The following is a 25,547-nucleotide window of genomic DNA, read 5'->3' as shown; positions in this document are numbered from 1 at the left end:
GCCATGAACTGAGAATCCAAGAGGCTATGGATTTATCTCAATACATACTTGATAGTCACCACTCTCAGCAAAGCCAGGCAGGGGCCTCCCAGGGTACAACATGGGGGATGTGGGTGATACAGGCCTCTGTTCTTTCCACCTTTTCCTAGGGATACTGTATGACCCCAGGCCCAAGCACTCTCAGATCTCGCTGGACCTGGATGGTGCTGGGGGAGGTGGGAGTTGGGGGATTTTCAAGCAAGAAGGACTCTAGACATCAAGCTCAGATAGGAAGAAGATGGTTGAAAGAGCACTGAACTATGACTTGGTGACTTGGACTTGTATCCCAGCTGGGCCACTAATTAGCTGTCTGATTTCAAGCAAATGACTTCCCTTCTTGTCTCAGTTTTCTCATCTGTTAAGTGATCAGTGGAACTAAATGATCACTGTGGTCCCTTCCAGCAGATTTGTAAAAAATGCAGAAGTTAGGAAGGTGGAGAAGGATATAAAGAATAGAGGAAGGAGCAAGAATGTAACATTCCAGTTCAGTGCAGAAGTGAGAAAATGGGAGAGAAAGAGGTGTGCTGCATCATGGTGGAGTGAAAGTGGCCCAGATGCCTAGATCCTGTTCCCAATTCTCCCATTAATGAGCTATCTGACCTTAGGCAGGTCATTTCCCCTTTTTGTACCTCATTCAGGTGGGAACAATGAGTTAGCTTCTTGCCCCACCCCTACCCCAGACTATTTTCTTGTTGGGAAACCTAGGTACGTACACACATGGGAGTAGATTTCAGTGCTCAGTGGTATGACACCAACAATAGGTGCATTTGGAGAAGGAGCAGGTGATGGCGGCAGCTAGGTAAGACCTTACCTAAAGGTCAAGGGAGGATAGTAAAGAGGAGCAGCAGCCCCAGAATTAGACAGACCTGGATGGAATTATTAGCTCTGGCCCTGCCTGACTATGTAACCCAGGGCCAGTCATTTGCTCTATCCAACTTATAGTTTTCTTACTCACAAAAGTAGAGAATTGAACTAGTTATTCCTCAAGGTTCCTACCATCTCCATGATTATGTGTGAAACGAAATGCAACAAAAAAAGGCCAAAAGATGTCAAGTAGGCCAAAGGGAAGAATTTCGTGTTCAAGGAGGAAGCCAGCCAGTGTGGATCAGACAAGTTTGCCAGGTGAAAAGAAGGGTGGTGTTCCCAGAGTAACAGTGTGCTGGGAGCGGGAGGTGCAGTAGTGGTGAAGGAGAGGAAGGAGAAGGGGAAAGAAAAGGCAAGGTCATTTCAGAGAATTGGTTGAAAGGGACACAAAAGCATGTTTGATGTTAGAGATCTTGGTTGGAGGGCCTGCTGATAGGAGCCACTGCCTCTTCAGTGGGTCTCAGACAAGATGCTGAGAGTGATAGTGAGTGCTACAGCAGCCTCACCAAAAGCTAAGCTGGGAGTGGAGGGTGGGGAGCTGGAACACTTTTCAATTGGCAGGCATTCCACAGAGGAGAGGGTGGTCAGGAGCCTATCCTTAAGTATTTGATACTCTTGGATTTTATACATCATTGATCCCTGCCCATACACTGAGATTGAGTCTGGGAAGATGTGGAAACTGAGGCCCTGAGAGAGGGGATTCAACCTGCCTGGAGTCACATAACAATTTCATGGCAGGACCAAGAGCAAGAGTTGGTCTCTCTCCTGATTCAGAGCCCAGTTCTTTTGGTTACCGCTTCCCCCTCCATTGTATGCTCTTAAGCAAATCCCTGGTTTGAATTGTTTGCCTCTTAAGGAAAAAAATGGAGTGAAGAGAAATCAATTCCAAGTAACTGAGGGTCTCAGGCAGGGCCTTGGGAGGCTGAACCATGCTAGAAGGTACTGTGAGCCATTTGGCCACAGAGCCCATGTTTGGAGAGGGAGCAGTGAGGACTGGGTAGGGTGAAGAATGTGGGTTCTGGAGTCAACTTATCCTCGAATCTCAGCTCCAGCTGTGTGACCCTGGGTTGGTCACCAACTCCCTGAGCTTCTATTTCCTCATCTGTCATCTTTAAAAATAAAGTTACATAGAGTTGTGAGAAATAAATGAAATAATGCATGAAAAGTGCTTGGCCCAGTGCCTGGTGCATGATAAACTTTCAATAAGTAGTAGCTGTGATCATTACCATTACCTTTAATGGTTTAACAAACCTGAGAATTTGTGATCTTTCTTACCAACCTCCCATCCCCACCAAAGACCTACATTCTGTACTATGAACTTCCCTCTTTCCTTACTTGCCTCAGAATCCTGCCACCACTTCAGTTGCTGAGCCTTGGGTCTCTGAGACCACCTTTGTCACCTCCATTATGGGATCAACTTTCTCAGGTGGCTTCTCCAAAGAGTCCCACTTCCTCTTAACCTGCCTGCTGACATAGGGCCCCAGCAACAGGCAGAGGGAGGGAGACGGATGCCAGAGGCCAACAAAATGAGGCTATGCATTGCTGCCCTGTCACCAGTCCCCTGGCAAGGCCTAGCAAGGTCACCTTTTGCCTCTAATCTACTTTAGGGAGAGGAGGATTGAAATGAAGCCCAGAGGGAGCTCAGATGAGAGCAAGGGCTTTGCCCCCACAAATTAGGAGAAAGCTTCCCTGGAGTATTTGCCAGACCAAAAGACACTACAGCCAAAAGGACTGCCGTCACCTAGTATAGGAACAGATCTATTAGATCCATGCTGTCCCATGGTAGGTGTCATTTTCAAGCCCCTAAGTAAAGCTCAGGGGCCCCTAATTCTGGTGAGGGAAACCTAGGTTTCCTCAGTGAAAATACTCCTAGTTATAGACCTTCAGAAGGAGCTGATTGCTTATGCTGGGAAATTCAGTGTCCCAAACTGATCTCAGCCTCATCCCTGGGGGTAAGGTGGGGTCATCAGAGAAATTTGGAAGCACTAGGCCAGAGAGGCCCAAAATAACCTTCTAGCATTCAGGTCCTGGAAATGAAAGAGCCCATCCATTCTCTGGGTTGAGAGGTGAATGAGATGGGTGGGAAGAGCAGGTGGGTGAACCTGGTGAATCTAGAGGTGGAGCAGGAAACTGCCTATCTGGCAGGATTTCACAGGCCCCAAAGCAGTCTCCAACCCCAAATTTCTCCCAGCACAAGTAACCAAACAATGATGCGTTTCTTTTTTTAAAAGATTTTTTATTGATATTTATTTAAATTTCTTTATTAATTAAGGTATTACATGTGTCCTTATTCCCCCATTACCCCCCAACCCCCCCCATTCATGCCCTTACCCCCCTGGTGTCTGGGTCCATAGGTTAGGCTTATATGCATGCATACAAGTCCTTTGGTTGATCTCTCCCCCTTACCCCCACCCTCCCCTACCTTCCCTTAGGTTTGACATTCTGACCGATGTTTCTCTGTCTCTGGATCTGTTTTTGTTCATCAGTTTATGTTGTTCATTATTTTCCATAGATGAGTGAGATCATGTGATATTTATCTTTCTCTGCCTGGCTTATTTCACTTAGCATAATGCTCTCCAGTTCCATCCATGTTGTTGCAAATGGTAAGAACTCCTTTTTTTACCGCAGCGTAGTATTCCATTGTGTAGATGTACCACAGTTTTTTAATCCACTCATCTGCTGATGGGCACTTAGGCTGTTTCCAAATCTTAGCTATGGTGAATTGTGCTGCTATGAACATAAGGGTGCATATATCCTTTCTGATTCATGTTTCTGGTTTCTTGGGATATATTCCTAGAAGTGGGATCACTGGATCAAATGGGAGTTCCATTTTTAGTTTTTTGAGGAAACTCCATACTGTTCTCCACAGTGGCTGCACCAGTCTGCATTCCCACCAGCAGTGCACGAGGGTTCCTTTTTCTCCACATCCTCGCCAGCACGATGTGTTTCTTGAGCACATGCTGGCTATTCCACATTGTGTTCAGCTTCTGTAGCAAATCATCAATTTCAGTCATTACCACCCTTCCACCCCCAGAGTCCTTCCTCTTAAAAGCTTCCATGGTGAGTGGCTAAGGTCAGGGCTGGTAAATCAGGGTCATTTGGCACACCAATGGCCCTGGAGAGAGAGTGTATGTGGCAAAAGGCCCTTGGATGGTGAAGGAAGGCCTGAGGGTGATAGGATGGGTGACAGGAGTAGGGTGGGAGATGTTCTTTAAGCAGGTGGAGGTACATAGGAGACCAAATCTGGCTAAGGGCCAAGCCGTGGAGAAAACACAGAGGATGAGAAAAAGGAAGAAGGCAGGCCAAAGGCACATTGGCAATTTTTTTGTAAAGAGAATTCTACTGTGTAACCTGAATGAGTCCTTCAAGCACAGCAGGGTGAGGAACATAATAATCCCTGGTATTTGTCCCAGACCTTGCCATTTAGATCTCTCTCCGCCCCCCCCCCCCTCTCTCTCATACATACACACACACACACACACACACACACGTCTTAATTTTCATAACAGCCCTGTCAAGGTGGCTAGGGCATGTGGTAATTACTCCCATTAGACAAATGAAAAAACTGAGACTCACAGAGATTGACTTGCCTAAAGTCACACAGACACTTTTATGATAGAAATGGAACCAGAACTTTGGTCTCTCAACTTTCAGGGCAATGAGGCCAGAATTGGCCTAGGGGAGCATCCAGAGTGTGGAGATAACCAACTCCATAGTGTTTTCTCAGGAATTCTGGGAAGGACCCCTGCCCCAGATATATATCAATCTCTCCTCTATGGTCACTAATACCTGAAATTGCACTCTTAGAGATTAATTCTTTTGGATATAAACTGTGGCCACTGTTAAGATGTGGAGGGATAAGTGGCGACACAGGAGAATATTTCACCACCTGGGAGTGTACCTATGAGAGGACCCTGGCTGAAGTGGGATGGAAGCAGTGCTGGCAAACTTTCCCCTTTTGCGTAAGAAGGGGAGACGTTGTGTCAGAGTGAATGCTGGTGATACTGAGAAGCGGGGGCGGGGGGAGGGGGCAATCTGGCCTGAGGCAGGCCTAGGAGTGCTCTAATGGATGACTGCACCAGGAGTCCTTGGAGGAAGGCTGGGGGAGGACTTCCATGTAGTGTGGGGGAGGGCGGCTGTGGCTGGTAGACAAGGAAGCAGGTTGGCCTAAGAAGCTGGAATTGTGCAGGGGTGGGCGGGGGTGTGGGAGCTATTCAGGGAGCTGGCCTGGAGCCAGGGGCCAGTCCCAAGGGGGTGAGCTGAGGCTTGAGAGTTCTGGGCCCGATTCCAGCCCCTGACCTTGAGTTACCATGCAACTCGGCACTTTTCCTACCTCAGCCCAGACACCCATCAGGTCTCTTATCTCAACTTCCCCGTTTTATAAAAAACTGTGTAAAAATTACTCTCTGGATTCCTCCTGATTCCTACAGCCCTTACCACTCCCCATACAGCATCATTCAAGCCTCTTGGGCTTGGTGGAAACTCTTGCCTGCTGCCTTTAATCCCAGAGGCTGTCCCTCCGCAGTGCAGGCTGCCCTGCATATGATGGTCCTGAGGGTAAGGGCCTGAAGTCCTCACTAAGCTCAAAGGCACAGCTGTAAATAGGTGAAACTGAGAATATCAAGGCTGGGATTGTTAGGACTAGCAACAACCTTAGAAATCGCTTTTGCTATTCATTCATTCAATTATTACATTTGTTGATATTCCAAGGTTGTTCTAAGTAGCCAGGGGCAAAATCAGGCCAGACCCCAGGTCTCCTGACTATTATTCTAATGCTCTTTCCACCATGCTCTGGAAAGCATACAGCACGAGTATAAGGGCATAGTATTTATCCTCTATGTAGAGCCAGACTTTACTACAGTCAGAGTAGCACCTGGCCTAATTGGCAAGATTTGAAGATCGCTGATAAACAATCTTCCCCCCTCATCTTGTTCCCTTCCCACCACCCATACCTAAAATTATACCACTGACTGAAATCTTTGGATTAAAACCCCTGTGATTGAACAGCAAAACCTGTTAAGCCATTACCTGCCATTTACACAAAAACATTTCTCTGATTTGTCCTGTAGGCCAGGTATGGTTGACTTGGGGGAGGTACACTGTGAGTCACCTCAAAGGGGGCATGGCTAGGAAGGTCAGGGAGCCCTCCAGATAGTAGTGAGGGGCCCATGTTACTCCAGGCAGCAAGAGAGCAGAGGTTCCCTGTGGGGGCAGGCAGGAGGAAGGTACCTGAAAAGGAAGCAAGAAGGTTCTGAAGACAGACTCGTACTTCACAGTGTAGTCTTCTGGCCAGCCCTGCACCTACACAGTGATGCTCAGTGACATTTTGTTTCAAAATACGTGTTTACATTTGGTCTTTCCTTATGCTGATTATACTGAGTCTTTTGTCTCTTCCACAGCCGGGTGACTGAGTAGTTTGTACTTAGATTTCTGAGGGCCTTCCCCGAGTCTGGTCAAATAGTTGTCCTTAAATAGTCTGCCAGTCCCTGAATTGAAATGCAGTTCTGTCCCATCTTGGCATGCTAGAAGGGGCTCCCCCCTCTCCAGGAAATTGCAATGGAAATCCTTTAGTCAATGGAAAGAATAGCCCCCATTGCAGAGCTTCCCTGCCTGACCCTGATAAGGGCCTCTTTCCAATTCCCCCGCAGGTATGATGAAGGGAGTTCAGTGGGAAGAGACATTCGTGCCTAGAATACAGCCCTACCTGGAAATCTCAAAACCAAGTGAAATGAAAAAAAAAAATCTAAGTGCAATGCCCAGCTAGAAACTGCCCGGAGTTTTGGAATCAGACACCAAAGGTTCACAACTGGCCTCTGCCTCTTACAAACGGGGTGAACCTAGACAACTCAATTAACTTTGCTGAGCCTCAGTTTGTTCATCTTAAAAATGGACCTAATGATAACATGATACCCAACTCCTACTCTCAGCTATGCAACTGTTGATGAGGTTCAAACTGCTAATGGATATAATGCTAATGGATATAATGCTAATGGATATAATGCTCTTGGCAAAGTGCCTGCTCAGTAATCAGTATATGGGAGCTACTGATATTATTATTATTATTGGGACCAGATGTGGCTTTGAGATCTCCCAGTGATAGGTCAAGACCAAACAGCAGTCCATCCCAGCGCTCTTGTTGCATCAAGGTTTTCATTATGTCAGGTTTGCTTAAAGCAAGGCCCACCTGCAGGACATTCCCTGCGCTGGTGACTCATGGGAGGGGTGCATGCCACCCACCTATTTTAAGCTGTTCTACATTTTCTTCTCTCTGACATGGACGTGTTTACACAGTGGAGGGCAGTCCCAGTCAAAACAAGATGAAAATACACTGCTGGCTGGGAGCCCTAGGCTAACTGGTTTCAGGTCCTCTCCCAGCTGTCAGTGCCTTACAACAGGGCCATGGGGATGGTGGGGGACTGCCCAGCCCTACTCTCCAGGCTTTCTTCATTGGCCCAGCTCTGCCTGGTGGCAGGCAATTGGCCATCACCTGGTCAAGCTACAGTTGGGTTTCAGGGCACCAAAGTTTTACAAGGGTAAGAAGGAGTGCTGAGGAGCAAGGGCCGTCCTGGCCAGCTCTTGTGTGACTATTGTGCCTGCCGCCAGGGCTGCCTGATGTACAGGCAGAGGAGAACTGCCAACAGAGAGTGGCAGAAAATGGCCAAAGAAATCTCCCCCAGCAACAACTCCCCTCTTCTGCCTGGCATTTTCCCCACTCAAACTCATTCCTGTGAGTTAATAGGAGGCTCTTGGTTAAAGAAGAAGAAGAAGAAGAAGAAGAAGAAGAAGAAGAAGAAGAAGAAGAAGAAGAAGAAGAAGAAGAAGAAGAAGAAGAAGAAGAAGGAAAAAGAAAAGAAAGAAGTAAAAAAAAGAAATTACCCTGGGGAAGAAGAACCTAACAACCACTTATCAGAGTCTTCCTGGGGGTCAAATTCTCACATATACCAACTTATAAATGAATAAATAGAACTTGAGGAGCTGCCCATTTGATGAAGGAGCAAATTAGATCCCCTAGACACTCAGGCAGTTTGGTTTCTTGACAGAGAGTCCAGGAATATTTTGGCACATTTGCCTGTTTCCTAAAACATAAGACTGCCAGTTAGCTAAGATCAACTGTGAGGCCCCGCCCCAGACAGCACTCCACCAGTCTCTATTTAGTCAGCCTGTGTTACTTCTCCCAGAAGCCCCCCCACCCCTATTTGGGCCACACTGAACAGATCATCATGTTTCTTCTCTGAGAAAAATGAAACAGTTCCCCTTTCAAGAAAGACTTTTCACTTTAACAGGGGTCCTCAAGACTTCAAACCCAAGGGTGACATTAAAGGTGAGAATGTCCTTTATCTTGGTTAGCATCATCAGTATTTTTGTCAGGACAGTTTTTTGTCCCCACGTCCCCCATCGTTCCAGTTATATGGCTGTCACTTGCTCAGAATCAGGCCTACTGGCCCAAAATCCCTCTTTGATGTTGCTGCCAGCTGAGACTGGGCTGCCCTGCTCCTGAGCTTCATCACCCTCCACTGCTCCTTGTGGGTGTTCTGTTCTCAAGTGACCCAGCCCCTCCAGCTAAAGATGGAAACTAAACCAAAGTCTTAGTGTTACTAGAGAACCAGGAGCATGCACACGTGTGGGCGCGTGTGCGCGCACGTGCACACACACACACACACACACACACATGAATTATCTCTTTTATTGAAGTTGTGCCTTGATTCCACGTCATTGGTGGCCACTTATTCAATTAAATTGTGTTTGGGTCAGATTTGCCAAGTGTGTTTGATTTTTCACTGGTCTTTTGTGTTTTTAAATGCAGAGGTGCTCTCAGACAATAACCATCCCCAAATTAAAGTGTTAACACAAGGCAAAGTCATGAATTTGCCTATAGTTCTTCCCCAAAGGGACTATTAGCAAAGTTCTAACACATCAAAAATCTTTATTTATTTAATAAGCACACATTTACCACATTGGGACTGTATGCCAGGCACTGGTCCAAACCCTAGAGGTAAGGTGGTGAAGAAGTTAAGCCCCTGCCCTCACAGAGCTTATATTCTAGTCTAGGAAGCCCATCGATGCTCACTTAAGAGCTCGTGTGCTTCCCCCTTTCAGTCGTAGTCTTATCTGACTGTGCCTCTGGTACTACTTGAAAGATTAGAGGTCCTGCTGATTACCGACTGTTTGTGCCATTGAAAAGGCTCTCCAGACCAAAACCTAACGCATGTCATGGGTCCTAAGTTCAAAGAAGGATTGCTAAGACCTTCAAGAGACTAAATTTAAATGATGATTCCATTTTAACATCAATCCCTCAAAGCACCCCTCCCCATAAGCAGTATCAATAACTTGTGAAACCATGGAAATTACAAATGGAACTGGACAGAAAGTTAGCAATGCTAGACTTTGAAACAGCACTGATAGGGCTGCTCATTTGGTGAGCCATTTTGCCAGTGGTGTTTGGGGACCAAGGGACCCTTACTCATCATGGAGCATATAATGTTCATTCAGCCCTCTTGTTTTCCAAAAACTTAGCTATGCTGTCTACACGATGTCTACCAAGTGTGGAAACATAAGCAAATATATATATCACTAGTGGCCCGGTGCATGAAATTTGTGCACATTAAAAGGGGATTAATTAGAGGAAATAATTTAATATTGCTATTTGCCCGTACTCTGTAATAGAAGTGTCAGAGATGAAAGAAAATTAGTAAAATGTATATGAAAACCTTCCTCCTGTCAGAGTCTGGGGCGCACCATGGGACCCAGAGTCAAGTCCCAGCCCACCCACGTGTGTCTCAAAATCGCGTGAGACCCAGACTTGGCCACCACCCCCCGCCCCCCCCCCCGCATTGGGTGAGATCCAGACCTGGCCAGTCCCACCTTTGTCAAGCCCCGCCGGGCAGGGGACATAGCCTCAGGTCCCTTGGCTCGGTGCCCGGACAGGGGGGTGTGGCCTGAGGTCCCCCAGCCCAGACCGGGGCGGAGTACATGCCTTGAGGTCCCCCGTCAAGCCCCACCAGGTGGGGGACATGGCCTGAGATACCCTGTCAAGCCCCGCCAGGCGGGGGGACGCAGCCTCAGGTCCCCTGGCCTAGCACCGGGAAAGGGGCACAGCCTCAGGTCCCCCATCAAGCCCCACCAGCAGGGTGGTGCAGCCTCAGGTCCCCCGTCAAGCCCCACTGGGTGGGAGGTGTGGCCTGAGTTCCCCCGACCCAGCACTGGGGGTGCATCTTGAGGTCCCCCGTCAAGCCCCACTGGGTGGGGAGCACGGCCTGAGGTTCCCTGTCAAGCCCCGCCGGGCAGGGGGTGCAGCCTCAGGTCCCCTGGCCTGGTGCCGGGTTGAGGGGCGCAGCCTGAAGTCTCCTGTTAAGCCCCACCTGGTGGGGGACGCGGCCTGAAGTCCCCTAGCCCAGCACCAGGACAGGAAGCGCACCTTGAGGTCCCCCATCAAGCCCTGCTGGGCGGGGGTCACAGCCTGAGGTCCCCCAGCCTGGCACCAAGGCAGGGGGCAAGGCCTGAGGTCCCCATCAAGCCCCACCGGGTGGGGGCATGGCCTGAGGTCCCCTGGCCTGGTGCCAAGGCAGGAGGCCTGGCCTGAGGTCCCCTGTCAAGCCCCACCCAGGCAGGGGTGCGGTCTGAGGTCCCCCAGCCTGGCACTGGGGCAGGGGGAGCAGCCTGAGGTCCCCTAGCCCAGCACCAGGATGGAAAGCACACCTTGAGGTCCCCCATCAAGCCCCTCAAGGTGGGGGGCGTGGCCTGAGGTCCCCTGTCAAGCCCCACGGGGGCGGGGGAGGGTGTAGCCTCAGGTCCCTGCTGATTGCTCTTTAAGGCTCCTTATGGGAACTTGGCCTCAGCTGTGGGTGCAGCCATCTTTGTGATGGAGTGATGGTCAATTAGCATATTCCCTCTTCATTAGATAGGATTGTCAAGGATGTTATCAGTCTGCAAAAATATTATATCTCTATTTCTAGACGTGTGAGTGTCCATAAACATACTATATATATACCTTGTATGATGCATATGTTGGGAAGGGAAGCATCATTCCCATTTCATAAATGAGGAGTTGGCAGCTTAGGAGGTTTACAAACCTTCTAAGCATCCCCAAGTTGGTCAATGTGGAAAAAGAACATATTTTCTTTCCACTTGACCAAGTTCATTTATTTATTTGTGTGGTTTTTTAAAAATATATATATTTTTATTGATTTCAGAGAGGAAGGGAGAAGCAGAGAGAGAAACATCAATGATGCGAGATAATCATTGATTGGCTGCCTCATGCACAACCCCCACTGGGGATCAAGCCTGCCACCTGGGCATGTGCCCTTGACCAGAATCAAACCCAGGACCCTTTGGTCTGCAGGCTGATGCTCTGTCCACTGAGCCAAATCAGCTAGTGCTTGACCAAGTTCATTTAGAAAGGGTGCTAGAACTGAGTTTCTCAGGGAGTAAATCACCCTGATATATGCACTAAGGGAGTCCCTCTCAATTCTTATCTTTAGATGTATACCTCAGAAATATTGTGGGTTCAGTGCCAGACCACCACAATAAAGCGAATATCACAATAAAGCAAGTCACATTTTTGTGGTTCTCAGTGCATACAAAGTTATGTTTATACTATACTGTAGTCATTAAGTGTAGAAGAGCATTATGTCTAAAACAACAATGTATGTACCTTAGTTAAAAATACTTTATTTCTAAAAATACTAATCATCATCTGAGCCTGTTGGTAAATGGTGCCAACAGACTTGCTCGATGCAGGGTTGACATAATCCTCCAGTTTGTAAAAAATGCAGTATCTGTGAAGTGCAATAAAACAAGGTATACCTGTACTTTCTATCTAAGGGCTCAGGACCAGCTCCATGGGCCAAGCCCATTATTGCAGCAGTGTATTGTTGGAGAGAGATCACCTAGTGACATAACGGATGCCTCTGAATTATCTCCCCAGTGTGCTCAGGCCCTAATACTCTAACAGGGGTCCTCAGACTTTTTAAACAGGGGGCCAGTTCACTGTCCCTCAGACCGTTGGAGGGCCGGACTATAGTTTAAAAAAAAACAACTATGTACAAATTTCTATGCTCACTGCGGGCCCGGGACGAGTCGGCTGCTAAGCAGGACAGGCAGCGAAACCCGGCGGGCCGGATAAATGTCCTCGGCGGGCCGCATGTGGCCCACGGGCCGTAGTTTGAGGACCCCTGCAAGATGTCCAAGTATTATCTGTGAAACTCACTTCTTCTCAACTGTTGAGCTAGTAACTGCCTATACTTGGCCATTCCTTAGTTTCCATATTTACTTTAGCTCTTCTGCAATTCTGTCAATAAATTCCACGGTATAATTAGTTTTAGCAAATAACAGGATGTCAGAACTGTTGACCAGGATTCATTACTTTGCTGTTAGAGCTCTATCCCAGGACATAAGGGCCAGTGTTCCTCTTATTTTTTAAGGTGTATGTCAGGAAGCATTTCTCAGGCAGGCTCACCATGCTCTGTTCAGTCTATAGACCTTTAAGGCTGCTGTGTTGCCACAGCTCTGCCCATGAAGACCTGGGACCTTCTGTCTTTGCTTGGTGGTACAATGATTTTCATAAGTATAATTTTTAAAAAATCAGTGCAAATACTTTGAATTTTCCATTTTTGTGCTTTACCCTTATAGTGTTGCTGTGGCCTTCAAAAGAAGTCTTTACTTGGTAAGGTGAATTCAGGACTTAACTTTCATTTTGTAAAGAAGGGGGTGGGGCTATATTTTAGGTTGGGATTAAGAATTTTCATGCTTTTGACCCAAAATGTCTTCTCCTTCCAAACCCGGCCCCCAACGTGGCTTGTCTCAAGGAGCAAGAGAAGAGGTTAAAAGGGTCAATCTGTTCCTGACAGGCAATCAGGAGGTCCAGGCCTTGGGGGAACCTTAGACTTTGTTTATTTAGCCCCAAACCTAGCAGACAGTATAAATTAAACATAAAAATACAATAAAATAACAAAACATAGGCTGGATGCATACCACAGAAAACAGTGAATTTCTCCTCTGCTTTCCCCCTGGGAGAGGGGAGTCTGTGAACAGTGGGGCTTCCTGGCCAGGGAGGCACTCATGAGTCATAGGATGGGGTGAGGATGGCAAGGGGGAGGAACACAAGGCTTGGATCAGGGTGGGGATGGGCATGTTGGCAAGTCTCTGTAGTCAGCTCCAGCAGGCTTCTGAGGGGGAATGAATCACGCCTCCAGTCAATCTCTGAATGGACCAATGTTTGATGGGATGGTGACAGCCTAGGGCTGCAGGAGAGCTGGCATTTGTAGAAGGTAGGCAGGGCTGATTAATTGACCAAACTGTACAGTTGGAGAAAAATCAACCCTATCCCTGTTCTCTCCCTGTAACTGGATTCTTCTTTCTACCCTCCCTGTGATGCCTGCCCCCATGTCCCCAACCTCTCAGGCCAAGAGTTCCAATCAACAGCTGTGAAACATCTTAGAAGCAATCTGTTCCTCATAACAGAGAGGCAAATATTGCTAAAGACTGATTTATAAATCAGAGCAGGTTTGGATTTTCCTACTAAAAGCAGTTCTCATTCATGTTCTGATCAAGTTTTCAGGAGTGATAGGAAAAGAGATGGCTGAACAGATATTAGGCCCAGGATATGCTGAACCCCATCATGGGGCGTTATCCAAAGTGGGTCTTGGTGATTCTCACCTTTAGACCAGTGGTTCCCAAAAGCAGTTCCATGGACTGAGAAGAGCTGCATCCATATAATCTGAAAATACCCTTCCCTAGCCACAGACCTATTCCACCAAAATTTCTAGGGCTGGAGCCCAGGACATCTGTATTTTCCACCAGCTCCACTGGTCAGTCTTAATGTTAAGAAACTCATGTCTTTCCCTCCACACAGTCCAGTAGTCTTGTAATCCTGATCAGCCACTGATCAGTCTTGAAAGTAATATGATAATTGAATTCATACTTAAGTGTTTGTAAATAATAGTGGCAGAATGTGGCACTTTCCCAGGGCTTTTTGCATTGGGAAAAAAAATTGCTAATTCCTCAAAGTGTAAAGAACTCCATTAGAATCTTGGATGGTGATGTTTGTAGGCACTGTCATAGTCAGGTCGGGCAAACAGCTTGGACTAAGAGGAATTTATCACGGTGCCCTTCAAATCACACTTCTCAGGTAGCCAGTCACATATGGCATCTATGGACTGACTCAAGTTAGTAGTCCTCACAAGGAGCCTGTGGGAATCATTTCTTAAGTGTTCACCTGCTTCATTGTGCACAAATGGTACTTACTTTTACTTCTCTTTCATTTTAATGTACGATAGACATCTTTGAAAACTATGGACCTGGCAGCACCAGGGCTTCCTGTTTCTGGTATATAGTTTAAGGCTACAAGTTGGTTCTCCTTGTATCCACCTGATTGCTACTCAATGCTTTCCTTAAGACCCTGTCACCTATGACTCCTGCACAGCACACAGGCAGCTCTGGACCTCAGAGAGAGCAGAAGCCATGGCTTTTGATAATCATAGACTTGTCTAGAGTGTCCTACTTTGCAATCTTGCCATGCTTGTTGCTTTACTATCCCTTTCAGATCATGGGGAAGCTGGCAACAGGAGAGGGGGAGGGAAGGAGGGAGGGAGGAAGAGAGAGAGAGAGAGGGGTGGGAGGAGAAGGAGTGAATTATGCCCTTCTGCCTGCCTATCTCTGTGAATTAGAATTTGCAAAAGACTGAGAGGGTGTTTGCATAAATGTGTGTGTGCTTCCGTACTTCTCTTTCTTCCTGATAAGGTGTGTATATTCCTTGTCAGCAATTCTGAAACTGGCTGAGAGGCCTTCCTTAACCCCTCCCAGCACTTCTTTGAGTTCCCTGGCTCTGTTCCCATGGCTGGGGGGCCCTGCCCAGAGAGAAGTTTGCCTTGTTTCTCTCCTTTCTGTTCTGGGAATAGTGTGTCCCCTGCCCTCTCCTGCCATTGCTGCCAGCTAGGCTGCCTTCTCTTCATCCAGGAAGCCCCAGGTGGGAAGAGGTGTTTGTGGCTGAAGAGTCAGGGGCCCTTTGCAATTGCAGAGGCCCTCTTCACAAGTCATAGAGTGTCCCACAACAGAGGATCAAGGAGCTACCTTAAATGAGCCCATGGTGAATAGCTCTTCTGTGAGGTACATGAGGGCCTCAGGCACGCAATGTGAGAATCCGGAGAGGCTCATAATGCTTACCCATCATGGCCCAGGAGCTGAGTGCCTGAAAAGGCTAGCATTATTACTGTGGTTTTGTTCCCCAGGAACCTGTACCACTTCAAAGGTCACTCATTCTATAGTGGGGCCCACAGTGGAGCCAGATGCACCACCTCAGAGTCCCTGGCCTCTTCATAGGCCCCTTGTCTGCTGGCCTCACATCCCCAACGAGGTCCTCCTGGTTCTTGTCTTCCAAGCATTGCCAATGACCCAGAGTCCTTCATGTACCACTGAAAGTAACCTTGGCAACTGCCAGAAAAAAATGGTTTAGAATTTTGACTCTTGGGACTGCTCCAAAGAGCAGAAGAGATGTAGAAAGGTCCAGATAGGCTAGTGGAAGGCTGGTGCAGACAAGCATGGAGTGGCCATGTTCTTGCTGCTTTCTTTCCCACCCCCTGGGGAAGATGCAGTGGGCCAGGATTCCCAGCGGGTGGACCATGATGAGGACTGTTTGTCTACTTGAAGATGCTTGCCACTCTGGGAGGGTAAGGTGCAACAAGGGTAAGACGGAGAGGAACTGGCAAAAGAAGGAAGGCCAAGAAGGTTGGCAGGTAGAGATGACCCCCACACTAACCATAGACACCCCCTTCTCAGAAGGAAGGAACCTGGTAACTCAGAGAACGAAGATCTGTGCCTTCCTCCTTTCGTTTACAAATCCCAGGGGTTAAGAAATGGAATCAAAGTGGCACTGTCGGCCACAATATCAGAGAAGCCTTAGGTCCCAGAGCAACTCCAAGCTTTGTGGCTGTTGTGTTACCCCCATCTAGATGGGCACAGGCCAAAAGGCAGGTGGGAAGGAAAAAAAGCATGCCCAATTCTGAGAATGAGGTGATGCCCAAGTATGGCAGTGGTGTTGGCCCTCCTATACCCCATGCTACCCTACCGAGGACCCTTCAGCTCTGGGCTTTGTCCTGAAGCAAACATTTCACTGAGACCTAACAGTAGGGGGACTTTTGAAGTGGCCACAGGCCCAGGGTACTCTGGAAGGAAACACAATTTTTTACTTGTACTACCAGTTTTTTAAAAATTTCGCTGACATGTGCCTTGCACTTTGAATAGGCTTTCAAGCAACTTCGAATTGAATTAAATTGAACTGAATTGAATTGAATGATAATTGCAACTAGTGTGGGAAGCGGAGAGGAGAAAGCGATTCCATTTGCTGAGGTTAGTTTTACAATCTCTTTTTCAGGAATATCTATTTCATACTTGTAGATGGGTAATGGTGAAGGTAGAAAATGAGAAAGGAGAGGGCTTGGAAAAATTATGGAGGTAAATTTTCCCAGCTGCAAGACATAAGGGGAAGGGAGACAGGCATAAATATTGACACAAGGTTCATGAAATTTAAGATCCACTGAGCTAAACTGCATTCCTGGATAACATTGTCAATACTTCCAGTCTTGCTGAGACACCAGGACAAACCGCTTCCACCCATAGTTAGTTAGCTACCAAAGTTGGGGTGATGAAGGTGATTTGACAAGAGAGCTTTTTTATTTCTCTGACTGAGGGTAAGTGGAGTAGAACACCTTGTCAAAATGGGCTTTGGTTTTGCCTATCATCCCCAATGTCACTCAGAGATTATTTGTGAAACTCACATGGGATCCTGTCTAAGAGGGAGCTGAAAGGCACAATTCATTGCTCCTGCCATCATTTAATGCCAGAGTTTGGCCCAAATTGGGTACTAGAGTTGCTTTTCCAAGAGCATGTGTCCATCTCCATCAGGACTCTCCTTGAGCTCCTACCATCACCTTTAGCATCTGTGTCCGCAACCTCTTCTCCATTTTCCTATCCCCAAAAGTCAGGATTCTGGGCCATGGCCATGCAGGGATGTTAACATGACCTAAGAGGACAAGGTAATTTCTCTGTCACTATCTTTCCTTCTTGCTTCCCTCCTTCTGGAGTCTGGGGATTTTCCATGAAGCCAAAGTCACGATGTAAGTGGCAGCGGCCTTCCTGTCTATAGTCTTCCACACTGGAGTGGAAACAGAGGGGAAGAGAGAAGCAAGGACAAATTTAAGGATGGCATTTCATCCTCCTTATTCCCCCAGCCTCTTTAAAAAAGGGGGACAAGTAAGTAATTAGAAGTAGACAGACCTTCCTCCGGAAGGGGGCCTCTGTGGAAGAGTAAATGGGAGGGCTGTTTTGCAGCCGTTCCATGTCCCATTAACTGTTCTAACGCTCCAGTGCTCAATATCTTTTTTATTTCATTTTCCAGTTCCTAACCCAGTATTTGCTTTGTGGCTTGTCCTACACCTCTTGCATCGTGTCTTTTTCCACTTCTCCTGACACTAGACCCTATGTTTTGCTGGCAACATTGCTGAATCTTTGGGTGGAACATTCCCTGTAGAAAATAAGGAAGACTTGCCTATAAATAGTTTCCTTTGGGCTGTGTGGTACACAATGCTTCAAGTGTGACAAAAAGGGAAGTGAGATGTTCCCCCTCATCGCCACCCCCAACCTACCGCCCCCACCCTGAGTCTGCTTCCCACCCCTTGGCGGCTTGCTGAGATCCTGCCCACGGGTTCTGCGGTCCAGACTGTCCAGTCTCCGTCCCACTGTCCTCTGGGAACCAGAAGTAGGAAGGGCTCTTGTCCTAGAGAGTCTGGCTTTTGAAGTGGAACAGACCAGTGGGAATAATGAGACACTTCTTCCAGCTCAAAGAGAACAAGTTGGCGTGCAGGGCCTCCTGAAATGGAGGAAGTCGCCTCCGTCCTCATTATGCCAACTTCCATCTAGAAGGCTGTCCCTGAGAGAGGGAGGGTCAGTTATATCTGTTTACTAGGTAATTGCAGAATCCCATGGCTGTAGGGCAATAACTGAGAGCCAGCAGAGGACCTGGCTCATAAGCTGAGCGCTCTTGCTGTGCTGGTTCTGGGTCCAGCCTACCTTGTAAATGTAGGGTGGGAGAAAGGGATTTTGGAAACTTTTACATAAACTTGTTGGGCTATTGAATTCATAATCCACTATTTCCTGCCTGGGGCCTACCTCAAAGCCCACAGGACACAAGGACTGCTGAGAGCCTCATGGATCAGCACTTGACTCAGAAAAGTTAGATCAGATAATAGATATCTTACAGGGCAAGCTTCCACTTACTGCAAAGTCTGACACAGCTATTCTGGACAGAGGAATTTTCTGGTGTGCTGAGGGTTCAGCAGAAAACCTTTCGGGTTCTTCCTACTTCTCATCCATCCCCCGACCTGCCCTTGTTTGAAAATCTTTCTACAGGGACACTTATGTCTGTATCTTCCCTTAGCAAGCCCTGGGGTCCTGGGATATAGCCACTGTTTGATAAGGGAGGATTACAAGGAGCCATCTCACTTGGCTGGTGGCTGGCAAACCAAAGGTGTAGAGGGGATATGAGATTGGCTGAATGTGGGCTGAACCTGGGACATCTTTTCAAAGTTGATTTTTAAACTAAATCCCTGACATGAGCTTGTTTTCTTGTCATTGGCTTCATTCTCTTAAAATCTGAGTACAGCAGGAATAGAAATAAAGGGAGTTAATTAGGGTGCCAGTTTATGGGGCCCTGGAACTGGAAGTTAGACTGGACTGTGAGAATTACTCCAAGACACCACACCTTATTTGGGATATTGTATACCCCAGGACTACATATTCCATTCTGCAAGCCACCTGGTTGGGTTAATGTGTTCAATTCCCTAGACAGAGAGAGCTTTCTTTGATGGCTGTATGGCTGCCTTTCAAAATTATGTGGATACGCACAGCCCTCATATTTAAAAAAATTGGACACTTTTGATATTCTTCCTGTCCCCTGATACTGCTCTCTCCTGCCAAAGCTGGCTGTGCTCACAGAGCTCAAAGTCACCCTCTGGACCTCTCTCTAATACTGCTGCTAGAGTCCCAGGGGCATTTCTCCTGCCCCTCACCCTTTCTTACATCTCACCACTTTCCTCGCACCCCCAAACCAACCCCCAGCTACCTGGAATTACTCATTCAACAAACCTATCCCTGCCTCATAAAATAAGTAAATGTAGTAGGAACAAGGTCTCTAGGTCAGGGCTCTGCAATTTACTAGCTGTGCCATCTTGGGCAAGGAAGGCTCTCAGACCCTCATCGCCATAGTTTCTTATCATTGCAAAATGGGGATAGTGCCTACTCTGCCGGGTTTGTGACATATCCAGACAATGTCTGGCCCATAGATGATGATGCTCAGTTAATACTAGCTGTTATTGTCAGTGGGTCTCAAACTCAGCTTATTTTTAATTGAAGTATAATTAATGTACAATTCAAATACAGCCTAGCTAGCAAACTTAACCTCTTTTCTTTTCCCTCCCCAAACTACCTGGATTTCTCTACCTCCATCTCGATGTAGGGGAGTCCCCACTAAAAGGAGCTGTTTTTCCTTCTGTCCTATGTCCTGTTCCTGGTGTTTTTTTTTTTTTTTTTTCCTGCCAACATAGCTTATTTATCTCTCCCTTTTCATAATCTCCCTTGGAATCTTGGGGTGAGGAGCAACAATTAGTTTAGTAAAGATTTACAAACTGGTGAAAAGTCAACTCACAGACTCTTTCTGGATTAAGAAAGCTCTATGTAGCACAGAAGACAGGCTAATATATCAGAAAATTAATTCCAATATCAATTAAGCTCATGATTTAAGATGTCGTTTTCCTTAGCTAATGTTCTTAATGACATATAAATATAGTCTGGACTTTGTTCTGCCTACTACACAAGGTTCTTAGTGCAAACACCATGTTCAGACAGCTTGTGACCTAAATGTAACATAATATCCTGAGATTGGGATTGTCTCCCACCTAAACTGAGGTGAAGAAAAACACCCTCCCTGGCTAGTGTAGTAGGTTTGCTTGAATAATTCTATTTCTCATCCTGTTGCAAACAGAGTGGCCCTTGTGCACATACTATACCACCAGTTGGGTCCAATGGGAGCCCCATGTCATAGTAAATTATATTGGCTGTTTTGTGACATAACTGTCCTGGCAGCCTGGAGAAAATAAAGGCCTTCAGACTGGGCTTCCCGGCGGGGGGGGGGGGGGGGGCCGTTGACAAGGATGTCAGTGCCAGGCACCTGGTTAGGAGAAATATCCTGAAGCAAATAATAATTACCTTCTTTGCTGATAAGAGAGTCCCAGTATTTTTCCAACAGCAAGATTGCATTAAGGTATTTCCTTGGACCACAGCCTGAGTCACAAACTGATACATGACTATTGGCCCTAACCTCAATCAAACTATTGTATATGTGGTGGAACTCAATGTTCTCCTTATGGCCCTGAGTTGTTGTAAATAATACTCTCAGTTGCATCACCTGTTCTTGTTCTGTCCTGGTTACTTCTTCTGGCTGCAATTCTGTGTGTGTCCACAAGGTGGCCTCGCTTAGGAAAGAGCTGGAGAAAAGGACCTCAAGCCTCTGATGTCTTTTTTTTTTTTTTAAGCTTGAGCCTGAAAAGATGAAAATATAGTTTGATGGCAACATATATACCTCTTAGTAGGCAGCAATAAACTCATTTACCTTGTGACTTGGAATTTGTGCCTGAAGTACCCTCTAATCCTATGTATGGCTGGACCCATCACAGGCGTTTTCCTGGGATGGTTTATACATATAGTCTTGGTTTGTAGTTTTGCTGTCTTTTTCTGTTTATAGGAAAGTAACAGAATATTGTTTTAAAAAATATGAACATGAAATCATGGATAATGTTGAATGTTGAATGCAGAATAGGGTGTGGAAACCAAAGAGAAAAAGGCTGGCATCTTGTGGTCATTCCAGTGCCCACTCCCCTACCATTTCCTCTCACATCCTCTGTCACCCACCTGGCTTCCAGGTGCTCCCTGTACATGTTTCCCTACTCATCTGAGCTCCTGGACACTCTCTCCTCCACACAGGCAAATTGGCATGCACAGATTAGCTCAGATGTGTGCACACATCCCATGCATGTCACAGATCTGTGCACGTGTCGGTACACAGACAGGCATATCCAGAGGAGGAGCTGAGTGGATAGGTGCTAGCGTTGGCGCAGGTCAGCGAGCCCACTGGTTGGGTGAAGGGACATGTGGGTGACAAACTATGTGTGAAAGAGAGACTGAGAAGGCAGGCAGTGGGAAGAAGGCAAGGCTCCTCGTGGTTAGGTTGGGTGCCTAGGAAGTGTGGTATGTGATAGCATTGCAAAGCCATAGGGATATACTGGCTGACCCCTGAAGAAGAGTTTTTAAAACCAGCACCGCCCTCTACTGCACGCTTTCTATCTACTGTTATGGCATTTGTATTAATTTCTCCAAGAAATCAGTTCCAGTTTGGTTTTTACTGATCTCCAGAGCCCTCGTTGGAGATGCCAGTTGGCACAAGAAAGTGCTGAACTGTTTACAGTCCCAGCCTCAGGTTCAGGGAGCGGATGTGGTTTCACTAGGCCACAAAGCCCCATACACAACTCATTTGCATGACTCCTGACGCCATGTGACGCAGCCGGCTCCTCCTATATAAAGAAGCAGGAGCCGAAATATCTCCGAGTCTGGGTTGGACTAGCGGCCGTGGAGTTTGTGACACACTAGGTGACACCCATCGAGCCACTTCCCTTCAAGTCCGGAGCGCTTGCCTGGCTTTAGGTCCTCTCGGCAGCGTTTGCCCCCCCCTCCTAGCCCCAGGGTCAGCCGCCCAGAGTCCAGGTCCGAGCAGCGCGCCAGCAGCTCCGGCTGACAGCCCAGCCCGCCCCAGCTCCCCGGCAGCCCAGCCATGAACACCGAAATGTATCAGACCCCCATGGAGGTGGCTGTCTATCAGCTGCACAATTTCAACATCTCCTTCTTCTCTTCCCTGCTTGGAGGAGATGTGGTTTCCGTTAAGCTGGATAACAGGTAAACTACTGGCCGAAGCTCCCTAGGGGGCACAGGCGGAAACTAAGCTGAGAGCGGGATCTCGGAGCTGGCCGCGCGCCGCTGGTCCTGGTTCCCCGCGGTGCAGCATCCTGGGAAGGGGCGGGGGTAGGGTATGCGGAGGGGGGTTGTCACTACCGCGCCGGGATCCGCCTTTGGAGCGTCCAGCTGCTGCAGCCTGAGGCCGAGGGAGCCAGAGGCAGAGAGGCGGCGAGCAGGGCTGGGTAGGGGGCTGGCTGTGCGCTGGGCGCCACTGGGGAGCAGGCCGGAAGCTTCCGAGCCCAGGAAGAATTCCTAGCTAGCTTCGGAGCTCGGTAGGTTTACTTGGGACCTTCTGGGCCAGAGCCTAAAGGGGCCTGCGGCAGGGAACTCCTGGGGTCGCACGCCCCATTGTTTGCCTGTCGCCCAAGCTAGCGAACAGGCCATGCTGGTTCATGTGCCCCAGGACCGGAGCGCCTCTGCACGCTGAGCTCTGGGCGGTGGCGGCGGGGAGCCAGCCTGGGTGGGGAGGTGCAGCTTCCTGCAGTGGCCAAGATGGGACCTGGGGACAAAGTGCCCGGAAATTCGGGCCAGGGAAGCGGGACAGAAGAAGAGCTGGGGCAGATGGAGGACTTTGGCCACAGTTACCAGGTACTCAAAGTGGAAAGGAGGTGGTTAACACGGTTGCTTTGCTTTTTGTCTTGACAGTGCCTCTGGAGCCAGCGTGGTGGCCTTAGACAACAAGATTGAGCAGGCCATGGTGAGTGGCATCACTGCGTCATTCCCATCCCCAGACCTAGCTGCTGCTTATGTAACTGGGCATGACTGAGGGGGTGGGTGCAAAAGCCATTAGCCAAGAAGCCAACCGCCTGCTTTCTATCCCCTTACAGGTCTTAAGTAGAGTCCCATTAGCGTGGCACCTTTGAGGGCATTTCCAGTCTACCCTCCTCGATGGGCCCCCTCCTTTCTTCCTCTCTCACCCATCCTGGTTCTTTGCAGCAGCCTCTGGCTCCCTCCTAGGCCCACTGCAGGGCAATGAGCTCAGACACTTGTATTTGTCTGCATCTCGCATTTGGCAGGAACCAGAGCTCATTGGATGCTGCAGCCGCACTGCAGTGCCTCTGCAGAGCCTGGGTTGGGGTCAGGAGTTGGGAGGGAACAGGAAACAAAGCACCCTACTCCTCACCCCTCCCTTTACCAGGTAGAGGTCATACTCCACCTAGCAGTCATAATGGCTGCAGGGGGTTAAGGTGTTCAGTTAGAAACCACTTAATTGTGCCCTGGAGCCTAATGACACAGTTCCAGGACCCGTGCAGAAATCAAATTCAGAGAGGATACAGCAATCAGGTACTTTTCCCCAGGGCAAGTGTCTTGTCACACCAGACTTTTGGACAACTGCAATTCAGTGTGCTGGGTCATGTGGAGAGGAGGAGACTCCAAAATTGCCACTTTTATTGTCTTGGAGAAGATGCATAAAGCAACAAACAAACAAACAAAAACAACAGTGTGGGGTGCATTGAAGGTCCTCCCTGGGCTCTAGGCCAGTAACGGGAACTTATGTGGAAATGGGGATATAGCCAACCACCAGCAACCAGCAGAATTCTCACCCAAAATGCTCCTAAGCAGCCAGCTTTGAAAGTCATTAGAAACTTGCAGGGGGGATACTGTGTAGCTCAAAACTGGGCTCCCAACTCAAGTGTTGCCTTGATCATGCAGGTCTCCTAAGCAAGCATTTAGGTGCTTTGGAGAAGGGTGCAAGAAGAATAGGGCTATGGAGCCAGCATGCTGAGGGGTTGCTGAAGGAAGGAAGGTTGGAGGTAGGTGGCATAAGAGACAGCACAGGCACCTTGATGGCAAGATGGAAGTGCTGTTGAGGAGCCATGATGGCTAACGAATGGCTTTGTTGTGATTTCCTCTGTGACAGGATCTGGTGAAGAATCATCTGATGTATGCTGTGAGAGAGGAGGTAGAGATCCTGAAGGAGCAGATCCGAGAGCTGGTGGAGAAAAACTCCCAGCTGGAGCGTGAGAACACCCTCTTGAAGACTCTGGCCAGCCCAGAGCAGCTGGAGAAGTTCCAGTCCCGTCTGAGCCCTGAAGAGCCAGCTCCTGAAGCCTCACAATCACCTGAGGCCCCTGATGGTTCTGCAGTGTAAGTGGCTCTGTCCTCAGGGTGGGCAGAGCCACTAAACTTGCTCTACCTAGTTCTTCCCAGTTTGTTTTTGGCTCCCCAAGCGTCATCTCATGTGGAGAACTTTACACCTAGCATAGCTGGTGCCAAGAGATGTCCCAAGGACATGGCCACCTGGGTCCACTCCAGTGACAGACCCCTGACAAAGATCAGGTCTTTGGAGGCTGAGTTGCATGGGGCATCGTCACCCCAAGCCAGTGAGCCTCTAATGCCACCACGCCCTGGGGGCTCCCAGGGCCCGGGCAACTTTGCTGTGACTGGCAAAGGAGAAAGGTAGTTTGACATGTGATGCCAGTTTGCTCCTGAAAGTATAGGGGGTCTGCTTTTCATTTCCATGGACATCTTTAACAGCTTCACCTGACAATGACTGTTCCTATGAAGAAGCCACTTGTGTTTGAAGCAGAGGCACCCTCTCTCTTATCCCCTGCCTCGCCAAAGCAGGGCCACAGATGGGAGAGATTGAGCCAAGTCAGCCTTCTGTCGGTTAATATGGTATAATGCATGGCTTTGTGCACAGCCCAGTGTGGGATTACAGCTTTGGGATGACTGCCTACAAAGTTCTGTTTGGTTAGTAATGGCATAGTTTTTCTATATAGCCATACATGCGTATATATACCCATAGGGCTAGATCTATATCTTAGTGTAGTGATGTATACATATACACATACACCTACGTTTTGAAGGGCCTAAACAGCTTTGGGAGTATTGACCAGTTCCTTATCTCTTAAGGCTAATTCTTTGACTGTGTTCATTTACCAAATTGATCCAGTTTGTCCTTTAGGTTAAGTAAGACTAAAAAGTAAAAGCAGGGAGAGGGCCAGTCTCTGAATGCGGCCACAGATGTCTTGCTGCTGCAATCCTTGCCCTCTGAAGACATGTGAGGTCCTCTTTTGAATGCCAAACCCACCATTCACTGGTGCTGACTACATAGAATGGGGTTGAGAAAAGATCAGCTGGGACTTCACATTGTTATTCAAAAACTTTTTTAAATGTTTGTGGAAAACTTTCAAGTGAAGAGAACAATTGGCTTGCTGGTGTCCTTTTGTGGACAAGGGATAAACAAGGCAATGGCTTTGACATGATGGTGCCTAGGTGATGTGCTCAGGGAGCTTGTCTCTAGGAGGTTCTGTGGCAGTGAATACTTTCCACTTTCTGACACCTTATCCTGATGTATGTCTCCAGGATTTGGATTTTGATTTCTCAAATGTAGCTTGAAATTTCAATAAACTTTGCTCTTTTTTTCTAAAAATAAACCTGGTGTCTGACTGAGTATAAATGGAGTGGGTGGTAAAGGCCCCTCGTGATTGGGAGCACTGTTTTCCTGATTCACTAACCATCATGAGCATCCCCTAAATGGCAGGCCTATGCTACCTCCATGATCCTGTGTAACTAACATGATACCCACATTGTATTGATGAGGAAGCTGAGGCTCAGCCAATTTAAGTGCCTTGCCCAAAGTCACA

The 25,547-nt window shown here is 47.9% G+C and overlaps 1 protein-coding gene across 8 annotated transcripts in view; it reads left to right on the top strand.

Annotated features, from left to right (window-relative positions):
• Nucleotides 1-25,328, top strand: part of TSC22D3 (TSC22 domain family member 3) — a 62,214-nt gene extending 36,886 nt beyond the window's left edge. For 6 of the 8 annotated variants that reach the window (XM_080652443.1, XM_080652446.1, XM_080652445.1 and 3 more), the window contains exons 3-4: nt 22,603-22,654; nt 23,819-25,328. In XM_080652443.1, the coding sequence (XP_080508569.1) occupies nt 22,603-22,654; nt 23,819-24,049 (283 nt within the window). In that variant the 3' untranslated portion in view covers nt 24,050-25,328. Of the gene's footprint in view, nt 1-21,465; nt 21,898-22,092; nt 22,230-22,602; nt 22,655-23,818 lie in introns of those variants that run through there. The other 2 variants (XM_080652447.1, XM_080652448.1) reach the window with 2 other exon arrangements.
• The last annotated feature ends 219 nt before the right edge of the window (nt 25,329-25,547 follow it).

Source organism: Plecotus auritus (genome assembly GCF_963455305.1).
Source record: "Plecotus auritus genome assembly, chromosome: X".
Taxonomy (NCBI): Eukaryota; Metazoa; Chordata; class Mammalia; order Chiroptera; family Vespertilionidae; genus Plecotus; species Plecotus auritus.
The sequence above is the reverse complement of the archived record's forward strand: the minus strand, read 5'-3'. Positions and strand labels throughout refer to the sequence as shown.